The 20,970-nt window shown below is 43.3% G+C and overlaps 1 protein-coding gene across 14 annotated transcripts in view; it reads right to left on the bottom strand.

The window, feature by feature from the left end:
• Window positions 1-20,970, bottom strand: part of LOC105255123 — a 68,306-nt gene that overhangs the window by 10,642 nt on the left and 36,694 nt on the right. For 5 of the 14 annotated variants that reach the window (XM_025410999.1, XM_025411001.1, XM_025411002.1 and 2 more), the window contains 15 exons: window positions 18,989-19,096; window positions 17,663-17,710; window positions 15,528-15,724; window positions 15,065-15,257; window positions 14,801-14,902; window positions 14,354-14,493; window positions 14,079-14,151; window positions 13,782-13,817; window positions 12,556-12,700; window positions 12,239-12,344; window positions 10,775-10,807; window positions 9,758-9,868; window positions 8,225-8,277; window positions 7,963-8,132; window positions 1,240-1,299 (listed from right to left, as the gene is read on the bottom strand). In XM_025410999.1, the coding sequence (XP_025266784.1) occupies window positions 1,240-1,299; window positions 7,963-8,132; window positions 8,225-8,277; window positions 9,758-9,868; window positions 10,775-10,807; window positions 12,239-12,344; window positions 12,556-12,700; window positions 13,782-13,817; window positions 14,079-14,151; window positions 14,354-14,493; window positions 14,801-14,902; window positions 15,065-15,257; window positions 15,528-15,724; window positions 17,663-17,710; window positions 18,989-19,096 (1,575 nt within the window). The remainder of the gene's footprint in view (window positions 1-1,239; window positions 1,300-7,962; window positions 8,133-8,224; window positions 8,278-9,757; window positions 9,869-10,774; window positions 10,808-12,238; window positions 12,345-12,555; window positions 12,701-13,781; window positions 13,818-14,078; window positions 14,152-14,353; window positions 14,494-14,800; window positions 14,903-15,064; window positions 15,258-15,527; window positions 15,725-17,662; window positions 17,711-18,988; window positions 19,097-20,970) is intronic. The other 9 variants (XM_011264228.3, XM_025411007.1, XM_025411009.1 and 6 more) reach the window with 7 other exon arrangements.

The raw sequence follows: 20,970 nt of genomic DNA, 5'->3' as shown, positions 1-20,970 counted from the left end.
CCAGTTCACTGTTACTTTTCCGTTAGACAATTAACATGCATACGATCACTGTTCGGTGTCGAATGCCCTTGGTACATGGTAGAACCGACAAAATGATTTAGGGCTATCTCTCTCTGATATCTTGATTATCCCGCAATTATCCCGGTGAAACTGATTTCCCATCTGGAATTTACGATGCGAGATAGCAACTTAGAATTGATCGCGCGCTATCGATCGGTCTAGTAACGAATCAGCTGAGCACAATTTTCTCTTTGTCGACATCAAATGTTGCCATCATCACTCTATCGCGATTCCATCATTTCCTGATCTCATCTGCTTCTCTTCCTTTCTATTACGTAACGTGATATATATTTAGATGATTACGTGGTTGTACCTTTCTAATACGTAATTGATTAATGTATGCTTTTTCATTTTTCAAATCATCAATTAAGACGCTCGAAGAACGTAAGAAAGCGTGAAAGTATAATATTTATAAGCAAGACCTAATTTTACGCGCAAACTTTCCGCAGAGCAGCAATTCCTTTTTCACATGCAACGATACACTCGACATTGACGGTTGTCGCATCCAACAAGAAAGCAGGCGAACGCACGATGCAGTTTTAACGTCGAATTTCTAACTCCGGGGACTGCGCGGCGGGTGATTTCGCCATCGCGAAAGCGCGCGTTATTTTCGGCGCGATCAAACGAGCGTGACTTATGACGAGCGAGGGGTAATTAATGAACGTACCGCGGATGAACATCGTCGATTATTGCGCTCATGCTCGGCCGCTCATGCAAACCCGGTTGCGCAGTCTCTCTTCCCGAGTCGAGGCATGCTTCATTGTGCATCATCGTGACACGTGTAACAAGTGCGTCACGTGCGCGCGAACCTTAATGAACGCGACTTTGAATTGATCGATGACGATGCAAGTAGTACCAGGTGCTTGCACGCGTCACGAAGAAATTTGTATCTTTCGTCTCGAGTTTCACTCTTTAGAATTGGCGGTTTCAATCTCGGAAATATTTTGTTTAGGTCGTTCATGTGTTAGTCGACGAGATCTTCAAATGATCTTATTACTTAATTATAATGTTGGATTGAAACATATTAATTGATTAATACATTTAGTGGGAGACGTCACAATGATCGAATACACACGCGCGTAAACGCACACAGGTGAGCTGCACATAAAAAAATTCGCACGCTTATATGAAAAAAAAAATATTACATAATAATAATGATGAGCTCATAATCGGCATTACCTTGACGATCGTCCCTGCAGTGCTGGGATTTTGGCGGCGGCGGGGGTGCATTCGAGTATTCTATGAATGAGCGGAAAAAAATTAAAATAATAATTAGCCGTGCTACACACAGCTATGAAAATAAACTCTCGGGATTGAACAAAGTCACACGTACATCGCCAAGCAAACGTCGCTAAACGCGTCTTCCTCTTTGGAATTATCTAAACGATATTGGTGTCGCAAAATGAGCGATTTTTTTATATCCAATCGCGATAATTTTTATATCGAATCACCTGAATTAACAAATTTAAATAATAATCTATTTAATTTAAAATACTGGACTAATTTCGAAGAATGTAAATAAAAATAAAATTTCGGCAAAACTTTTCCGACGTCTTCTTTCTTGCTCTTCAAACTTAGAGAGACTCTGAGATCCAGCTCAGATGCTTTAAACAATTGACGGGAATCAGACCTTCGAAGGTGACGGTTGGTCGCGCTGTGTAGATTGGCAAGGTTGGCCACCAAGTTCTATGCTTCCGCGCGGTGATGGGCGAAGGAGGTGGAGGCGGTGGTTGGTACCTGAACCTCGGTCTGTGCTTGTCGGGGTCGAAGGGTTGTCCGGCGAAGGCAGTCGTTTGCGACGATTTGAGGATCGACGCGGGTGTTCTCGGTCGCGTTGGCGACGAAGAAGTAGCGCGCGGTCTTTCCGGTTTCTTCCTGTCGCCTCTGGAAGAAGACAAACGCGTCTTCGAGGAGCCTCGATGAATCTCAAGATCGGCCGGCGACGACAGAGAACGCATGTTGTCGCGACGACTGGGGTACCGATGAGCCACCCATTTCCCTGCCAGGTAGGGCGCGATGTCGCGAAGTTCGCGCACATCCGGTGCCGACGTAAACATCTCACCCATTATGGACGTCCGCCCCGCGACGTCCGGTAACTCGAATCTCCTCCGCATTCGGCAGACCGGTCTCCTCGCTTCGAGTTCCTTGGTCTCCGCTCGCCTGGCCACGTGGTTGGTGATGGTACTGGTGACCTGCGGTTCCTTCAGCTCGGCGGTTTTGCTAATGACGTCGATGTGCGGCATCGAGAGATTGTCGCGACGCAATGGCATCCGCGGGATCGGCGGCGACTCGCCTCTTCGTCCTCGCGGCCGACCTCTCCTCGTCTCGAATCTCCTACGCAACCATGCCACGTCGACGTCGTGCTCTCGCGGCTTCCAGGAGGCGCCGCGAACCGCCTCGCTCTCGGTCGTCCTCTTCAGCAAGCACCGCGCCAGTTCCGGATCGCTGCGGAAGCGCTTCGGCGCGGGGACGAGCTTAACCCGCCGCGATAGATCCTCGGCGCTCTCGAAGCGCGCTCGCAGTCTACGAACCGCTCCGTTTCGCACCAGCTTCAGATAGGCGCGCCAATACCTCTCGGGATCCGGTGACGAACTGCGCAGCCAGCTGCCGCTGTCCACGCTGCAGGACGAGTTCGATCGCGTGGTCGCGCGACATGGACTGACGCTGTGCGGTCTGGCGTCGTGTTCACGCTCCCGTGAACAGGAGCGGAACGATCGTCGTGGTTGTTGTTGTCGCATGCCTATCGTCATTTCCGATAGCGTCGGACTGTCATCCGCCTTCCATCGTTCGCTGATCGTTTTTTCGCCCGGCGACGTCGATCGCGATCGATCGATCCTGCCGCCGAGCGGGCCATACTTGGCCGATTCGCTCTCACCGAAGAGTTCTTTCAAGTCGGCGAAGCTCTGCGACGATGACAGCTTCTTTTTGTCGTGAAACGTGGTTGTCGTCATTGCTGCTGCTTCTCGTTCCCCTCTCCTATCCACGTTTTCGAAAAATTCAATCTTCCGCGACACGTCCTCCGTCTCGATCACGCCGCCCCGCTGAATCACCGTCTTCACTGAAGCCTCCGAACTTTCCGTCATGCTGTCCGCTTCGCTGCCCGAGATCAATTTGCTCGATTTCGTTTTTTCGGACGGTATAGCCACGGCCAATAAAGGTGGTTTTTTCGACCACTCTTCGAGTACGGTTTCCACACGTTGCTTGTCACTAGGACTCTCGTTATTGGGCGTCAACACCAGCAGAAAATCACTCTTGTCTTTGGATTTGGTCGAATCTTCGACATATGACGCCTCGAGAGAATAACATGTTCTTGGAGAGGTGCTGGCTACGCTGGGTGTATCGGACGCGCAAATTGTCTTTGGCGTCTTCGTAAATTTTTTTGGCATCTTTTCGATCGCTAAGGCAGCGGCAATGCTGCCGCGAGTTTCTCGAGGCGCTAGAGGCGTGGATAATTTTTTTTGCGTCATCTTATCCAGTACTTCCTTGCCGAGGGTCAACGACAATCTCTTCTTCTCCAGCTCCGTCATCGGTGGTGATACCGATTTTTCCGATTCGGATCTCTCGAGCCCTTTCAAGCGACCGATGGAATCGCTCTTCTTCAAGATACCTTCGACTCGAGTCGCATCGCAACTCTGTTCCTTCAGCAACATTAATGATTCATTCGACGCAATCATCGAGTGACATCGCACATGAAGGCTCTTTGAATCGTTCTGAGGGCGATCTTTGGAGTCGCCTTCAGGAGGCACAATTATTTCATAGCTCGTCAAGGTTTCGCTTTTAATCGCATCGCGATTTTCGTTAACAAATTGTTGATCCTCGCTGATTTCATGAGATGTCTCGATGATTTCGCCATTCGATCGAAACGTAGATTTCTGAGGACTGTCGCTATCGTAGATTTCATTCAGCTGCTTCTTCAGGATGGCCACTTGTTCGATGGACAGACTGCTCCAAAATTTTTTGCTGCCGCCGAGGCTCTTCTGCAGGTATGGATGATAATCGGCGGATTTATCAGCATTTCGATCAGCGTTAGCCTTCTTCTGCATCGTGGTCGCCACGTTCACAACCGAACTGCCGCGCCAAAGAGGTTTGTATGTATCCTTCTGCGCGGAAATGGCTGCCCGTCTGGAAGATTCCAGTTCGTTCCCTTCGCTCTGGAGTTTTTTGAAATATTGCAGAATGTCTTCCACGGAGCGTTCTTTACAACGAAGTCCACAGTCGCCATGCCACCTGAACTTGTCGATGTCCTTCGCGCTGAAGAGAAAATCCTTGTCGCGCTGGACGCTCTTCAGCTTCCCATAGAGCGTCTTCAACTCCTGCTCGGCCTTCTCCTTTGACCTGACTCGCTTCCAACGATCATAGTCGATGATTTCCTCGTTCTTCATTCTCGGTCGTAGATCTCCAGACGAAAATGTTCGCTCCAACTGATCCATTCTGCTAAGACTCGCGTAAAAATCGCGCAAGTCTTTATATCGCTTCGATTTGCGTTTATGATGCAACAACTCGAGTATGTATTGCTGATAGTCCTCGCGATCGATCGATGATAAAGAGCTGGTGCTTTTTGTCAACGACAAGTTCGAACCGAGCATTCTTCGCCTGGCGTCCTCCGCCTCGCCGGCGCTTCTGGCTCTTGCTTTCTTCGAGGTAATCGTTAACGGAATATTCGAGTTATCTTGCTTCGAGACATAAATTCGTCGAGGCGCTTGAGATCTCACTGGAGATGGCGAAGAGGATCGCGGGGAAGATTCTCTGGATTCGGGCAGGGTCTTGAGCGGTGGTTCGCTCAGACTTCGTTCTTTCACGTGTTCTCGCGACAATTCCGGGCTCCGATTACGCAATGTAGTGCATGAGCTGAGCTCGTCTATGCCTAGCAAACTGTCAAACTTGCTGACTTTCTGTAGAACTGATCGGCCGGGCCAGCAAACCCCGTACGGGCTGGAACTCCTGGATGAAACAACACTTTCGCGCTCCCAATTCTTGAACTTTGAGTTCGAAACCGGTCGCTTATGCGCCAGATAAACGCTCAAGGATTTCAGAGACGGTTCCGACTTGAAGCTTTCCTTCGCAATATCCTGAAATATCTTTGCACGCTCGCCGACGAGAGATTTTCTGACAGTTGCGTGAGATTGTACAACCGACGAGTTATTTCGCAGGAAGAGGTTCTGGAAGAAAGTGTCGGTGCGCGTCGCCTCTTGGTGTTTCTTAATTTCCTCCACGGTCAAAGGAATGACATGATCCTTGAAAGGCTCCTGCTCAACAGTCGGTACCATCCTTTCTATTCTCCTCAGCAACTTAATATCCTCCTTTTCGGCCATATCTCTCCAGCCGTTTAAAGACGTGCTTGCATCCACTTGATCGCTGTTCTTATTCTTTTGCACTTTTTTCTTGGCTTCCATCTTCTTCCTATTGCCGTTTACGCCCAAGCGTATCGTTTCTGGTTTTTTAACTGGAGTCCTGACGATCGTTTGCGGCTTCTCACGAGGTCGCTTTCTCTTGTTTGTCTCGCTATTCACTTCAGAACAGGACGAAGACACCGAACGTAAGGATTCCTTACTGACAAGTAGTTTCTCCGGCGACTTTGTGATGATCTTTGTCTTTTTTGGTTCCGATAAGATTTTTTTAGAGATATGCGACGACGTGCTTTTCGTGGGAGATTTCTGCTGGGAGCTCAATGCCTTTCTCGTCGTCGCAGATTGTTCAGTCGTCTTTTGCAATAATTCCTGTCCTTTGGGCGACACCGCTACGACGATTTTAAGAGATTTGTCTACCGAACGCTTCTGTTTACTCGAAGAACCATATGGAATTGTCGAGCTTTTTATCACGGTGCCTGACGAAAGCACTTTAGTCTGCACGCCTCTCGCTTCCTTCTCTTTCTGCTTCTGTAAAGCTTTTCTGATCTCTACTGATGAGGAGATATCTGCCGGTGATTTGCTCAATCTCCTGCACGATTGTTCCTGCTCCCTCTTTGTTAAACGAAGTTTTTCTCTCTTCGCACTTGATAAAGAATGATCTGATTTCGTGGCAATTTGGCTTCTTTCCGGAGATCTTTCTTTGGTTAGAGAAGCATATCTCGACGATACTTTTACCGGGAGTTTATCAATCTTCGTGGAAGATTCTCGTACGGTCCTCGACGTCGGCGATGCTAAGGTACTTCTTGTAGTGCTCGACGGTGAATTTAATTTTTTGCTTCCTTCAAATTGACTCTGCGACAGGCAGGGATCCGACTTTCTTTTGTTGAAGGCATTGGAGAATAAACCGGTCTTGGTAGTCTTCGAGGTGACCGGGCTGTTGGAAGATGTACGCGTGATGATCGCGCTGTGAAACTGTTCACGGCTTCGTCGATGCCGCTCGAGATTGCTGCAGAATTTTTCTCTTAGCGACCTGATACTCGTTACGCTATCGGCGCGTGCGAAACACTGTTCGTGCCGTGGTTTCGACGAAGAATGCGAACTATCGATCAATCGCGTGTTCTCCGAGTACAGCTTCAGAGTTCTGCTGTGGCGCGAGGACTTTCTTCGGGGTGGCGAGGGTGGTCTCGATGCCGACATTGCTTGCGCCGGGAAACTACGAGGAGAAGCTCTCATGACCGGCGGCGATCTTGAGGTAGTCGAGAATGGTACCGATCGAAGTGTCTGGGAGAACGAGGAGAAAACGGTCGATGTGCTCGAGGCGCTTCTGCGATGCACGCGTATCCTCGTCAAGGTCGGCGAGATCGGGAAATACTCGATCTCGGAATCGTCTGTGGACAAAGTTTCGAGTCGTTTCGCGTTCTCGTGTAACTGAACTTTCAGCCTTTTTCGCCTCTTATACCCTGCCACCAAAAAATCAAGTCGTCTAAGGTTGTCTCGTTCAAGGCTAAGCCGGTGGCGTCAAAACTTGCGTGCCATTGAGAGATTCGTGGCTCCTCGCGTCGTGGTGTTACTGCGGCTGGCGGTGCGCTTATTTATAAAAGAAGATTGCAAGAAAGGAGCTCATAAAAGTACCGACTCGCGCACCAATATCGATAGACTATCTCGAGAGGAGAGCTGTGCCATATTTAAACTTAGGTGGGAACACCCGAGGCCGAGGTTGCATCAACGCCGAGGTTAACTAACGCCGATTATCGATTACCTGCTCCCGTCTAGATCACGTTGTAACTTTGCATGACGTGATTGGAGAAGGAAAGTTTTAGGCTGGAGGTCGATATGCGAGAGCGAATGCCGTTGATTAATTAATTAATCGATATCAGAGTCGAGTTCGTCCTCGGTAAGTTTATCGGCGAGATGCCATAATAGCCGGTCTATCTGGCAAACTCGGATACGTTCATTGTCTATCGCGCTGGCTCCTTCTCAGCCTAATTAATCGCGATTAGTATTAACCTGACGTTGATGCAACCATCCACGGAAAGATACACATTGGAGGAGATTCGTATGTGCCAAGCTGTGCGTTTCAGCGCATTACTCACACGTCATGCTTCGCGCTTTTCAGCACAAATCAGCACTGCAAAATCGAGACTTAAAATCACCGCAGAAAAATCGTCTCGACTCTCATTAATGCATCTAAACTTGCGAAACATCGAAAATACCACACTCCATAAATAATACTAAATGCGTGATTATAAAAAAAGAAATCGATTATAATAATTTTTTTGGAAAATATGGTGGAAAATATTTTTTAACATTACTCAAAGTTTCAAGACGCATGCGTAAATAACAAAATGTAATAACAATTAATAAAACACACATAAAATACACAAAGCAACATTTCAAACATATATCCCACATGCTAGAGTAAAACATCTAATTTACACGGCCGATGTTGATCAGCGTGCTTGATTAAAAAAAAAGGATAGAGCATTTCAAGACAAATGAAAAGGATAAAAAAAACGAACAAATCAAAACTCATTTAAGGATCGAAGCAACTCACCCTTTGGACGTTCCGGGGCTGGCTTGCGAAGCCCATGGAGGGGTACGTCGCCACCGCTCTGCACCGTCTTGTACGCCAGTCTCTGTTCCAGAAGACTGAGCGGATTGATGTCCTCCCTTCGGCGGAACACCAGCGTCGAATCGCTTTCGTATCCTGACTCTTTGAGAGCACTTTGCGATTGAAAAATACCGATAAAAGGCATCAGAGTGCATTATAGGAAGCATATTGTGAAAATCAAAATTGATCGAACCAAGTTACTTACTGAGTTATGTACGGCTTGGCCGCGACTCGTGCGTGACTGCGCTGATCGAAAGGCTGAAAAGAGAGAAACGATTATTACCGTTTCCGTTACCTCGATAGTCATTGATCGCCGCTTATCATCTATGAAACATGCTACACATATACTACTCCGCGATTCCATTACAACGCGACAGATATCGGATTCGAGAGCCGGTGCTTTCGATCGGTAATTGCAAGACATCGAGCAGATCATGCTGCAATCGTGTAATGCTAAGCCGGGATGTAAAGAGATAAGCGCGAGGATTAAGCTAATGAGACATTATCCGGAGGGATAAGAGATGTAGATGAGAAGGACACAAGTATACGACGTATAAAAATCAAAGTATGAGGTCGGTAAATAATAACAGCTGCTTAAGATGCAAAACGTGGTTGTGAGATGTATAAGCAATTCTATGAATAAAAAAAATGTTATATACTAATTATTCATTTGTAATAAAAATTAAATAACCGACCATTGGCATACATTCATCAAGCAGTGATTTTCTTTTGCAACGAGAAACTTTGCTTTTATCATATCGAGTAATTAAAATATTAAAATATTTTCCAATGTTTTCGAGATATATCGCAGAAGCGCAGCATGAAAATTTGTCACTTAACAAGAGGTGTAGATAAACGACATGTGAGTGTGTAAAACAGGCACGTAAAAAAGTACAAAAGATACATAGAGGTACAACAAAGAGACACAACGAGAACAAAGGAGAGATGTGACGCGACAGCCAGAGATAGAGACAGACAGAGCAGACAGATAGAGGACAACGTCATCGTGCACTCTACTTGTCGACGATGTGGCAGCCGTTCTAACCCGTGAGGCGGCCGACTGCGCGGTGATAACGGAGGGTGTTGTCGGTGATGGTGGTAGCATGATATGATCAGTGCTGGAAAAAGAAGAAGATGTAGAAGAAGAAGAGAGCGGCGGACGCTGCTGCGGCTCTTGGTCTTGATGAGAGTGACGATGCGATTGATGATGATGCTCGTGATGATGAGAATGATGATGGTAGCCGTAATGAGAACGATGCTGCTGCTGCTGCTGTTGCTGTTGCTGGATGCCAATGTTGCCGGTCGAGCTCGGCGCGATCGTCGCGATGGTAGCTGGAAGCGGCGATGCCACCGATCGCTCGATCCCGACCGGATGCGATCGGCGAGCTGGGCAACGATCCGGCAACACGAAGCTCTTAGATCTCCCGTCCAGCGTCATGCTGGCGGCGTGCCAATAGCAGGAATCGGCGGCGGCTGCGCGTTCCAGAGGTCGGATGATGTGACCGACCCCTGGCCCGGTGTCGGGAGCCTGACGGTCGTTCGATTGATCGGTCGGGTCGACCGGCGGAATCAAGGACGACTGATCTTGGACCGGAGTTTTAGACCGGTGCGAGCGCGACCTTGAAGCCAGATCGACCGACCGATCGGTCAAGCCACCGTCCATCGGACGCGACCGCCTCATGCTGCCGACGAGCTCGGAGCTTTTCGTGCTGCTGCTGCTGATCGCCGGTATCCTTACATTGTCCTCCGGCCGATAAGAGAGGCTGAGGACGCGGGACTGCCGGACGTCGCTGCGTAGAGACTCCATCCTGGCCTGCGCGTGCTGAGGACGTCCGTTTTCGTTCAGCCACTATCACCCGGCGCATCGTCGTCATCGTCGTCATCGGAGAGGAATGGACAGCGGTGTGGGTGACACACGAGCGGACACGACACGCAAACATCGACGAGCACGCACACACACATACACACACGCACGATCAAGGACATCGATCGTGTGAAGATGACGGCCGATCCGGACGATTCGGCGACGCAGGACAGGGATTCGAGACGGAAGACATTAGGTGCAATAAAAAGACACACTGTGCGTAAGTTAATACATGGAGCACGATGCGTGTTCATCGTAATACGTATAAATTTTTTTTTACGCTTCGAATAAATAATGTTTTCGCCGTGAATCTTTCAATTTAGTTATGGATACCGAAAAAATCTGGAGTATTTTTTAAGCGAGATTCGGGAAATCCCAGAGGAGGTTGCATGCAAGGGCATCCATCGATTATCGGATCGCGACAAGCCACCGTTAGTTATCACATTTGACGCTAAGCCGCGCGAGAAAAATTGCCGTTGTTCTTTTGCTATCTAACTTTATAAATGATCTATACTGCAAAGATTGAATCACAAATAATGCATCTCAAAATATATATTTAGTTCGCGTCAAACGAATAAAATGCGTAATTTTTTCGAAAAAAATTGAGATGGAAATTATTCTCGATTCTATAAAAAACGTGACAATATTTTCTTATTTATAATTCTGATTTTATAATCTAAGAAGGAAGAAAGATTTATGTAGGAACAAGATATTTTTTACAAGATCCCTCTACAAGACAAAGCTAATTCCAAAATAATGGAAAATGTTAATTTTAATTGAGTCTTACCAGTGCCAGTGATAAGAAAGAAGAGGAGCAAAGAGGGAATAAAAAGAGAGGGAGAAAAAGAAAGTTCTTATTTAACTATACACATTAATATAAAAATGGCGTACCCCGTCAAATATGTCCATGACCTCGTCCCACCACTAGAATCATAGAATTAAACACGATGTTATACTATGCATTATCTAAAAGGGACTATTGAAACATTTACATTTAAATAAAAAGTGTAATATCAAAACACAGTATAATTGGATTTTCTCGCCATTTTCTATCTAAATTAAAAAAGGAGCTAAACAATCTAGCGCTAATAATAAATATAAAGAAATTGTATCAGAAATTATATTAACTCTTAAAAAATAATTTTAATTTAAGTAATAATTTTAAAAGAAATTTTAAAAGAAATTTTATATATAATAGCTCATCATTTGACATTTCAATTGTAGATGGAAATCGGCGTAATATTCAAACATAGGATCAACTACAAGCAGCGCTACAAAGCTGTGTGAAAAACAACGGAATTGTACTACGTGAAATCGTAGAGTGCCTCGAGAAGCAATTTTCATTACGAGGAACAACGAAAATTTATGTTACCCATATTATTTTTAATAGCTTTTCTCTCGAAGGACTCTACGTGCCCCGAACGCGCGGGCGTGTGCTTAGTGTCTGTGCTGTTTATATGTGTGTATGTATTAAAGAAACGTAATAGCCACCTCGAGGGCAGCAAGAGAAAGAGAGAAAGAGAGAGAGCGAGAGCTCGCAATCAATTAATTCGTGACGCCAACAAAAAAGCTGTCAATAAACGGAAGAAACGTATGGAAAAAAATTGGCCGGCTAAAACAATTCGTTTTAAACTCGTTCGACTGACGGTGATTACCTTCCTTCTCGTCCGCGCGTCGAAAGTCGGCTAGAAGCAAAGCCATTTCAAACGATCATATTCCAGGTGTGTGGTTCAGGTAAACCTTGGGCAAGCTTTCGCGATCGCGCGCGCGATATATTTGCGAGAAGAAAATTAAAAAAAAAATTAATCCACACGAATATTTCTGCTATCGTACCTGTCACTGTCGCGCGATACAAAGTGACGTATATTATGCGTTTACTCAATTTCGCGACGTATAATGATGCTCTGATGGAAGCGGTCAGGTGAAATGGATGGCCAATTTGAAGTTCGCACCCATCGATTTTTTGTGGCCATGGTTAACTAAACTTTTCTTCCTTTAATATCTCTAATATCTTTTCAATATCTCTAATATCTTTTATTTCTAATATGCATGTTCATTTAATCTTCTTTATTTATATTCTTCTCTAAAATAGGAATTTATATGGACTATTACATGTAGATAATATTATCAATACCTAAAAATTAATTAACCAAAGCCATCTCAGGGCGAGAAACGTTTTTGTTGTTGGAAAATTTAATTGTTTCGTCAATTAATACTCTCTTCGGACAAACTAATAATTCTCTACACGGTGCCTTATGAACGAATTTTTCGAATGTTATATGGGAAAGTGCGCTTTAATTTTATGGTACAGGCAGGTGATTCGTCTAGTTTCGAGTCGCAAGCGATAAAGTGTACCTCTTTAGCTTCCTTCTCGGCGATCGACGAGCGTCCTGGTTCATAATCCTCGATGCGACCGGGTTGATTTTTATAAATCTCCGTCGAATATTTCAGCGCCCCATTTCTGAAATAGGATATAAAATGCTTCGTCACAGATTTCTTTTTCATATAAGAAGCTTCGTACTTTTCATTTTGTCTCCTTTGTTAAAGTTCTTCAAGAGAGCAAAATCTAATTGAAAGAAATCGCGAGGGAGAGGGGATATAAACGATCTCAAGCATCCTCCCGGGTGACCGAGAGGAAAACAAGCGGGAAAAGTTTCTAAATTCTCGCTTACTTTCTGGGCATAGTCGCTGTGGTGAAGTCATTTTCTTTGTTGCGCAGCCGTCGACGGCTATCGAGAGTAACGGATCGATCCGAGTATGCGCGCGGTTCCGGCTCACTCAAATATCCGCTGGTGCTTCCGTATCCATATCTGCCTCCTGAAACAAAAATATTTCGCTTTTCTTTATTTTATTCCCAGAGTCGATTTTCAGAAGCTCTCGTTTAGTTCTAGCGAAAGAAATCTGTCTCAAATAACGTTAATTAATAGCATAAACAATTTAATGCTTGCCTTGATTTAGTTTCGATATTATATTAAAAATGTCGTGTTATACACACACACATAGATATATCTCGTATTACGTTATTATTATTTAACAATTAAATATCGAGCTCGTCGACATTGAGATTAAATGTATACTCTCAGAATGCGCAATTAAACTTTAATTAAATTTCTTTTCTCTTGAATTAAATTCTTGTCGCGAAAGAATCGACTTGGTTTCGCGAAACAATCTTAAGACGAAGTTCAGGAAAGATCGGACGTGAGAATTTCAAATCAATTCGAAAAGTTTTCACGATAGTGAACAACTCGCGCCAATCGGAATAACTTGAAATTATTCCGATTTGGCTTAATATATTCGACGAGAGCTCGTACCCCTGAGATTCTTCAATTTTGAGATGTTTGATTCGAAAATGTCAGCGCGAATCAAGAAAATCAAGAATCTCACAAGTTAAAACACAAATTCATCACCACACATGGATCAACTAATGTTGATCCAAGAATATCTTTCTCATATTATTCCAGGGAAAAAGACAAATGTTAATTATTAGCAGGATGTTAGGTAAAGAGTCACAAGATAACGATTCATATACTTGTCGCAGATATTGTTTATTATAATACTATCTTCACGCTCGGTTAACGCAAGTGTTAAACGGTGAGTATCTGTACATCGGCAATTGTTATCTTGCGTTACGTAAAAGGCGTCTGGATGGCTGTTACATTTTTTTTTAGTCCATTTACAAAAATAGCGGCCTCTCTCTCTCGCTCTTGCGATATTTTATTTCGCAATCAAAGTCATCTCCTTCTCGCTACACATTTCATTTTACAGATATTAGTCGCGCTATTGCTGTACAGATTGCGGCTACTGCGTTACGCAGCCAGCCCACGCTCAGTGTAATATTAGTAGCAATGTCGCAATTCGCGACCACCGCGGTAAGTCATGCGCGGAAGTGCATATTCACCTCTTCTCGATTTGTATTTTACGGTCACGTAGTCATCTGGAAAACACGAAATCGCAATGAAATTATACGATTAATTGACCGATTGTTTTTGCGTCGGGAAACATTAATATTCAAAAGCGGGACACGGTATTTATTTAAGCGAAATGAAATTCCCCCTTTTTTATTCCACAACAATAATAACAATAATACTAACTCGAGCTGTATGCATGGCGTAATAAAGAGATGTGCGCGATCGTTTTATTTTGCCCGTCAAATTGTATGCAATGACCAACGTAATTACACGCAATGAGAACTTACCGTTTTTATCCGCGCGGTGTAACGAGTCGTACATTCTCTTGTACCATTTCGCTTGATTATTCTCCTTGACTTCCTAAAAAATAATTTATCGAGAGTATTAAGAGAAAAGTGCGTCTCGCGCACCCCGCGAAATAAAGCGATCTCTCTCTTTTCTAACGCAATGATTTAATTAAATATAATTAATCTTTCTTCCCACGATAATCTAGTGTTTGTCAAGCATTCGTTATAGAGCTAATATGTCTTCGATTTACTTTGAAAATTATTTATCGACCTACCGATCTCAATACGAGAGGGATACCCTCCTTAGTCACCGGGCCGATTCCCTCGAATTTTCGAGGGCCCAGATCGGCCATCTTCTTCGGTGGTTCGTTCTCTGTTTCCGGCTCGCTCTCGTACTCTTTCTTCAAGGTGTAGACTGAGCGATTCAATTTCACAAGGAATCATTAGCACTCGCGTACGCAATCGAAGGATAAATCAACACGTATGTTTGTTAAACGATCATCACAGCTAATTAGCGAACGTTAGCTTGATAAGGAGTAGAAACAGAACCGGTGTGACTGGGTTTTCGAAAATTAATGTACATACAAAATTGTTTTTTTTTTAAATTAAATTAAATCTTAATAACATATACTGCCTAATTATTTAATTATCTAATTATCTAATTAACTGTCTAATTATTTAATTATCTAATTATTTACGTACGATTTAATCAAAGTACTTACTTATTTCTCCCGGCGAAATTAACGATCTTTCGTCGCTCGAAGGACGATTATCGATGGACTCGCTCTCCTCCAAATAAGCCGCACCTTTCGGTAATTGTCCCTCTGTAATAAAATTACGATGACGCTATACAATTGATTTAACGTTTCTCTCCAAGAAATTGTGTTTCATCAATCTAGGAATATCTTTAGTCATGCTTTCCCTCTCTCTTCAAAGTTTCTCCTTCGAGGAGAAGAGACTGAGAGATTTTGATGAAAATCGCTGACCTCTTGCTTTTTGCAACAACGTGATGGTCGGATTCTGGGCACGTGGCAAGCGCGGCGCGGATGCGAGCGCGTTCAATCCTTGGGACGGTGCCGAATGAGAATTGACGATCCGCGAGGTGCTGCTGCTTTCATAAACGCTGCGCGAGCTCAACGCGCTTTTCTGCTCTTCGTTTTCCCAAGGCGGAGGTGCCTTCTGAAACAACAACATTGGATAAGAGTCCGCATCTTCCTGAACTTTTGCGACTTTCGATTCTCGGCAAAAGTCAAGAATGGTTTGGAAAAAATGTGTGTAAATTTTTGCATAAAAAAAATATTTAAAAAATTTTATCTCTTTCCTTTCTTTAGTCAAACGTGATGTTATCCACATTGCATTCCAATACGTTAAATTTTAATTGCTCTGATTAAGCAAATTTGGTTTCTCGTTGAAATAGTTGCTAGTTCGTCTTGGTATAATTAACCGTACCTCTCCCTTAGGTTGTTTCTTCCGGCTCAATACAGGACTCTCGAATGCCACGGGACGAAATTCCTTCCTCTCGGCGACGGGGCTAGCGCCGGCGCTGGCCGGGGTCCAGACCGGCGGTATCGGCTCCTTCTGCAATTCCTTGGTTCGAACAGGACTCGATTCCTTCCCAGCTGGCGTTTGTCCTGGCGACCAAACGCCTGGCAACGATAATTTCGACTTTTGAGAAAAACGGTTATCGATACGACATTCGTGGCACATTGATGATTAGCATTCAGGTTATCATCAAACTTTACAACAGTCCCGAAAAGTCCATTAGTTACTGTAACTCGATTCTGCGTTTATGTGCGATATATATATATATATACCGATATACATAATTTGCGATATACCGATTAATCCAATTACAGGACCTAAATGAACAACGTTATGTCAAAAGGAAGCTCGCCAAAAGGTCTTTGCTCTTGAAACAGATGGTGGCCGCATGGATTTGGTAAATTGGCGCTAAAGCTAACATATGAAATGTATATCGGTACGATGCTAATTTTGGGTGCACATGGGAGCGCATTACATAAGGCATCATCATTTCCCCTGCTATTTCCCACATTTTGCTATATTGCTATTAGTAATCCCACTAAACGGTTTAAAAACCTTTGACGTAAATGATCTCTCTTCTTCGACGTTTATCTTAATTTGTCTCATACATTTATAGCATCTAGGAGCAAAATTAAATTCGTAGGAAGAATATTTATAAAGAGCATCAGCTCAGCTCGCGTTTACCCGCACAATTTTATTGTCACATAAAAATAAATTTTACCAACTTGTTATTGTGCTCTTTGTATATCGGAGAAGATCTATGTCGCTGCCGACATAAATGGAGTTATTGGCGGGTGTGATCGTCGCTGTCATCGTCAAATGTCAAATAGGGAGACGACATTAGCCCGATAAAGATACTTGCCGCGATGAGTCAGCCAGCCTATGCTCATTGAATTGAACTTGTTGGTCAATTTGCATCGAATATCTCCTTCTCTCTCGCGCAACAACAGGAAATCAGGAGCGTTTCGTTCGGGACGCGGATAAAATTAGAAACTCGCGTGGGCGTCCTGGCCATTATAAGACACGCATAATTACAATTGGCCGGGAACAACGTCAACACAATACCGCGGCAGCGGTTTTCTGGAGCGACACGCACTCTGCGCACGACACGTCAGCAGAGTGTTACGTGTGAATCGAAGATACGAGATTGTACGTTGAAAAACACGGGAAAAATTGAGATTTACATATTTGACGAACGCTGTGCTTTTATTTCTCTCCCAGTATCTAATTTAGAGATATCGCATATTTTTCTGATTACAGCGATACGACAATCAATGATATACGCGTTAATTTACGATAATCGAATATACATTTTCCTTAATTGCACATCCGCGTGATTAATCAATGCTGTTGCGACACCAGCTGCCCGAAATGTCAAAAATATCGTTTCTGAACCGTGTACCGATCGTGTACCGTGTCATTTGTAACTGACAACCGGTAGCGATTAGCCGAAACGTCAATACCGCAAGGATAACATGTTCTGAAATTTTAACGCACACACGCCTTCTGGTCTCATTTGGAGAATTACAAAACGAAATTACACACGTTACTCGAAACATGCACGCATATACATCACATAAGCAGCCGCAAGAACTTAATTACGATCCCGTCGTTAAGAACACACGTGGCTTCCTCCTCCCTCCCCCGCACACGCAATGCGGCTACACCCTACACGTAATTAATTTTGTTACATCTCCGGATGTTTGTTAACGTAATACAGGCACACTTTCAATGGCAATCCCATTTTTTTTTATATTGTCTTCATCAGTCTTTTACAATGAATTTAAAGCTTGGCATTTAATTAAGAATTCAATCAATTAAATTTAAAATGTTAATTAGTTAAATGTGAATTGTTTAATTAATTAACATTTTATTATAAATATTAATAAACGTATATTCTGATGAAGAGCCGTATCAACAATAAATAAAATCGAATATCAATTGATAAATCAAATAATATTCTCAATCATTATGCAAAATGTACTTATACAACGCAATGAAAATAAACATGTTAGTTTCACACACTCCTCGCGCAGGTTTACCTGGTTTCGCAGACGAGGCTTTAAATGTAGGCGCAAACATAACGTTCTCTGAAAGCATGAAACAACATTTTGTCAAACAGTGTAATCTCGGATTCTCGTCGTTTCAAAAGTGGCATTTTTCTATTTAGCGCGACGTTTTTTATTCTCGTAGTCTCCTGTATAATTTTTCTACAGTAATGTTAATTCGCGTGTTTAAAGAAGAGTTCTTTTCCGAACTTTAATCCTTCTAGTTATCAATGCGAAATATTCTGATGCCTATCGCGGGTCAACGTCAACATTGCGCAATGCTTATATTAGACGCCGCATTCAATATCGTCGAAAGTTTTTCAAAGATACTTTTACGAGGGGACCGCGATTCATTAATATAAAAGCGATTTTGATGATGGGCTACGAAACGAGCGCATAAAGAAGGACAAAACGAAGTGGATTGCCTTATTTCTCCACAGAGCACAATATATCAGCAGCGCCAAATACGTTTCGTGAATTGATCAAAGCAATTTGCAAATACTAGAGCCAGATTATATTCCCAAGTTATTCAACCCCAATTTGAGATTACTTTTTTAATATCTCAAGATTAAATTAACTTTTTCACAAAGAAACAGATCAAGTCCACAAATAGTCTTCTCTTCTCCGTTCCTTTAAATTTCTTCGGCAATTTGAAGAGCAATGATCTGATTTGAATAAGTCTCAACGATTGCCTTCCGATTCTCTTCGCGATCGCGGAGAACAACCTGTTGAAGAAATTCACGAACATCTTATCGCGTCCTTTTCCCTCTTCGATAATACGTCGACCTTCTCGAGACGATCACTCACTTTTCTCCAACATTACGTCACTTTACGATCACGAAGCGACGCCGCGATGATATTTCGACGAAACACCCTCTCGGCACGAGGTACGAGAAAGTAGCACGGTAGGTGCCAATCGACTGAGGAGCGTCGCGACGCCGATGAGGCTCGACGCCGCGCCGCTCACTACGCCGACGTCGACGTCATCCGAAAGCTGTTGTATACAGAATTTCGAGTCCACCGCGCCAATCAGCGCGGGCCTGGTTATATATGCATGAATATTTACATTCGCGTTTGGAAGATGAATGCGATGAATTCCAATTTTTCAACCATCCCTCAACCATCATAACGAATAAATATAACGTTCGACATTTTAATACATTGCAGTTCGCCGATTCACCTATATCTTTCATTTTCCCTCCTGGAATCGGTTTCCGTGCACTCTTTTACTTTTTAATCCTTTCTCGAGTATTTAGAAAATGATCTTTTAGGGAAATATTTATACATGCCATGAGTAATCAAGCAAAATTGCAAACGCACCTTGCTCGAGTAGAAATCCTCTGCTGATTTTCAAAGCTTTGTCTATCTCGTGCAGCAGACAGTCGTTGTCATTGTCTCTTGCCTTCGCAACGTTACCGCAGCCAATCCCTTTGATTAAAAAAGCATGCCCACATCCACCAAAAAAAAAGAAAAAAAGAAAGATTTACGATAAATTAATTCCAAGCACAGAGAGCGTATTATAAGTTTGTTAGAATGAAGGATAAAGGATCTCTCTCTATCGACTAAATATTTATCATTTATTTGTAGGAAAAAAGATGAATATATCGACCATTAGAGTACAAAAAGCCCCCTCCCCGTGTTCATAGATGAATGGCTAAATTCGCATATTTAGCTCCGATGAGACGTATGCTGTGGCTAAACTTTCGTGCTAAAGTTAGAATAGAAAATAAACGGACGCTTCGGTAACCGCGTTGAAAGGTTCACTAGACTTACGAAATACAAATAACTGACAGTAAGTTAATAATAATAGGCGAACGGGTTGGCAATATATCAATAAAAATTAACAATGTTACATGAGGACAGGCGACTTGTATCGAGTATCTATTATTTTATCTAATATTTCATCTCTATATTATTGTTGCGAGCGTTAATCGGCATCAAAATATTTCACATGCACTTGTGCTGTATCATAATTTATTTATATGTACTTATCATCTGTAAACAAGCTGAAAAATTGAAAGAGTGATATATGCGAGTGAATGATATATGCTATGCGATAATATGAAAATGAAATATAAAGACAATCATTAGACGAAATCAGTGGGAGGATCTAATTGTCATCATTGTTGTTAATTATATTACTTTTTTCATTGATAAAATAAAAATCGTCAGTTTCTTAGAGGAAAAATGTAATATTGTAATATCGAAAAGTTACGAATTTCTTAATTATCGCGCTGAGTTCTCCAATCTCATTAACCAGAGTTTTAGTATGCATCAGTGGATAGAGTACTTAGTGAATAGAGAGGTCCATCTCTCGGATAGCGATCTTAAGAGGGACGGGCCAGTAGGCCAACATCGCGCGAGTGATGTTCAAAATAGCCGAAAAACGCAAGACGGTGATTCTCCGACAAGCCGAAACGGCGAACGTGGCCTATTTCTCGTCTCCGCATAGACTTATATTTAGATTTTCATCCTCCGTGAATCACAACACACGCCGCGACCCGCTTGCGCCGAATCGCGATCCGGAACTTTTCCGCAAACATCGTTCAACAGGATCGAAATAAATGCTTGGAAAATGCATCAATCAGGATTTTTTATACATGCGATGAATTCGAAAGATACTACGTTCTCACTCTGAGACAGGGAAGGAAAGGAAGAAGGAAATTTGCTCGATATAATAACGCGATGCGATTAAGTATTCCGCGGCTAATCGAGTCGCTCGAGAGAATCGAAACGTAAACGACGTGACGCAATTTGATAGCCTCTGAGCCACCGTAATGATATTCGTTATCGCGCAAACTGTCGCGGTTCATTATCCGCGCATTGAACAACGATGGACGCAGTCGAAGCTCGAATGTTAATACAATAATTTTCCATCGTGTCGCTTTGATGAATCGATCTCGCCTCGGAATGAATGCCGAAATATACGTTTATACACGTGTCGATCGTGTCGGATTTACGTCACTGAATATTAAATCCCGCTTTGCGCCCGACAACACGACGCGCATGATGAAAAATGATGATGAAAAATAGCGCGTAAATACGTATTTATTAATGTCGCGTTAGATACGTCTCGTGATATAACGTTATTTATTATTTACACGAGAGCGATTATCGATTGCGAGATGGGATATTAATCGGATTATAGGAACCGGAACAATTTGGATCGCGCGATTGCGATGCTGCAAGATCTACTGGCGCGAATAGATTCGCGTTGTTCGACGCGCTTCCGCTTTATCGTCGAGAACTAATTTCGTCTTCGGAGAGTTGTCTAGGTAAAACGTATTTACGATAATGAGATT

This window comes from Camponotus floridanus, unplaced genomic scaffold, assembly GCF_003227725.1.
Source record: "Camponotus floridanus strain SB8 unplaced genomic scaffold, Cflo_v7.5 scaffold37, whole genome shotgun sequence".
Lineage (NCBI taxonomy): Eukaryota > Metazoa > Arthropoda > Insecta > Hymenoptera > Formicidae > Camponotus > Camponotus floridanus.
This window is presented reverse-complemented; position numbering and strand designations above follow the sequence as displayed.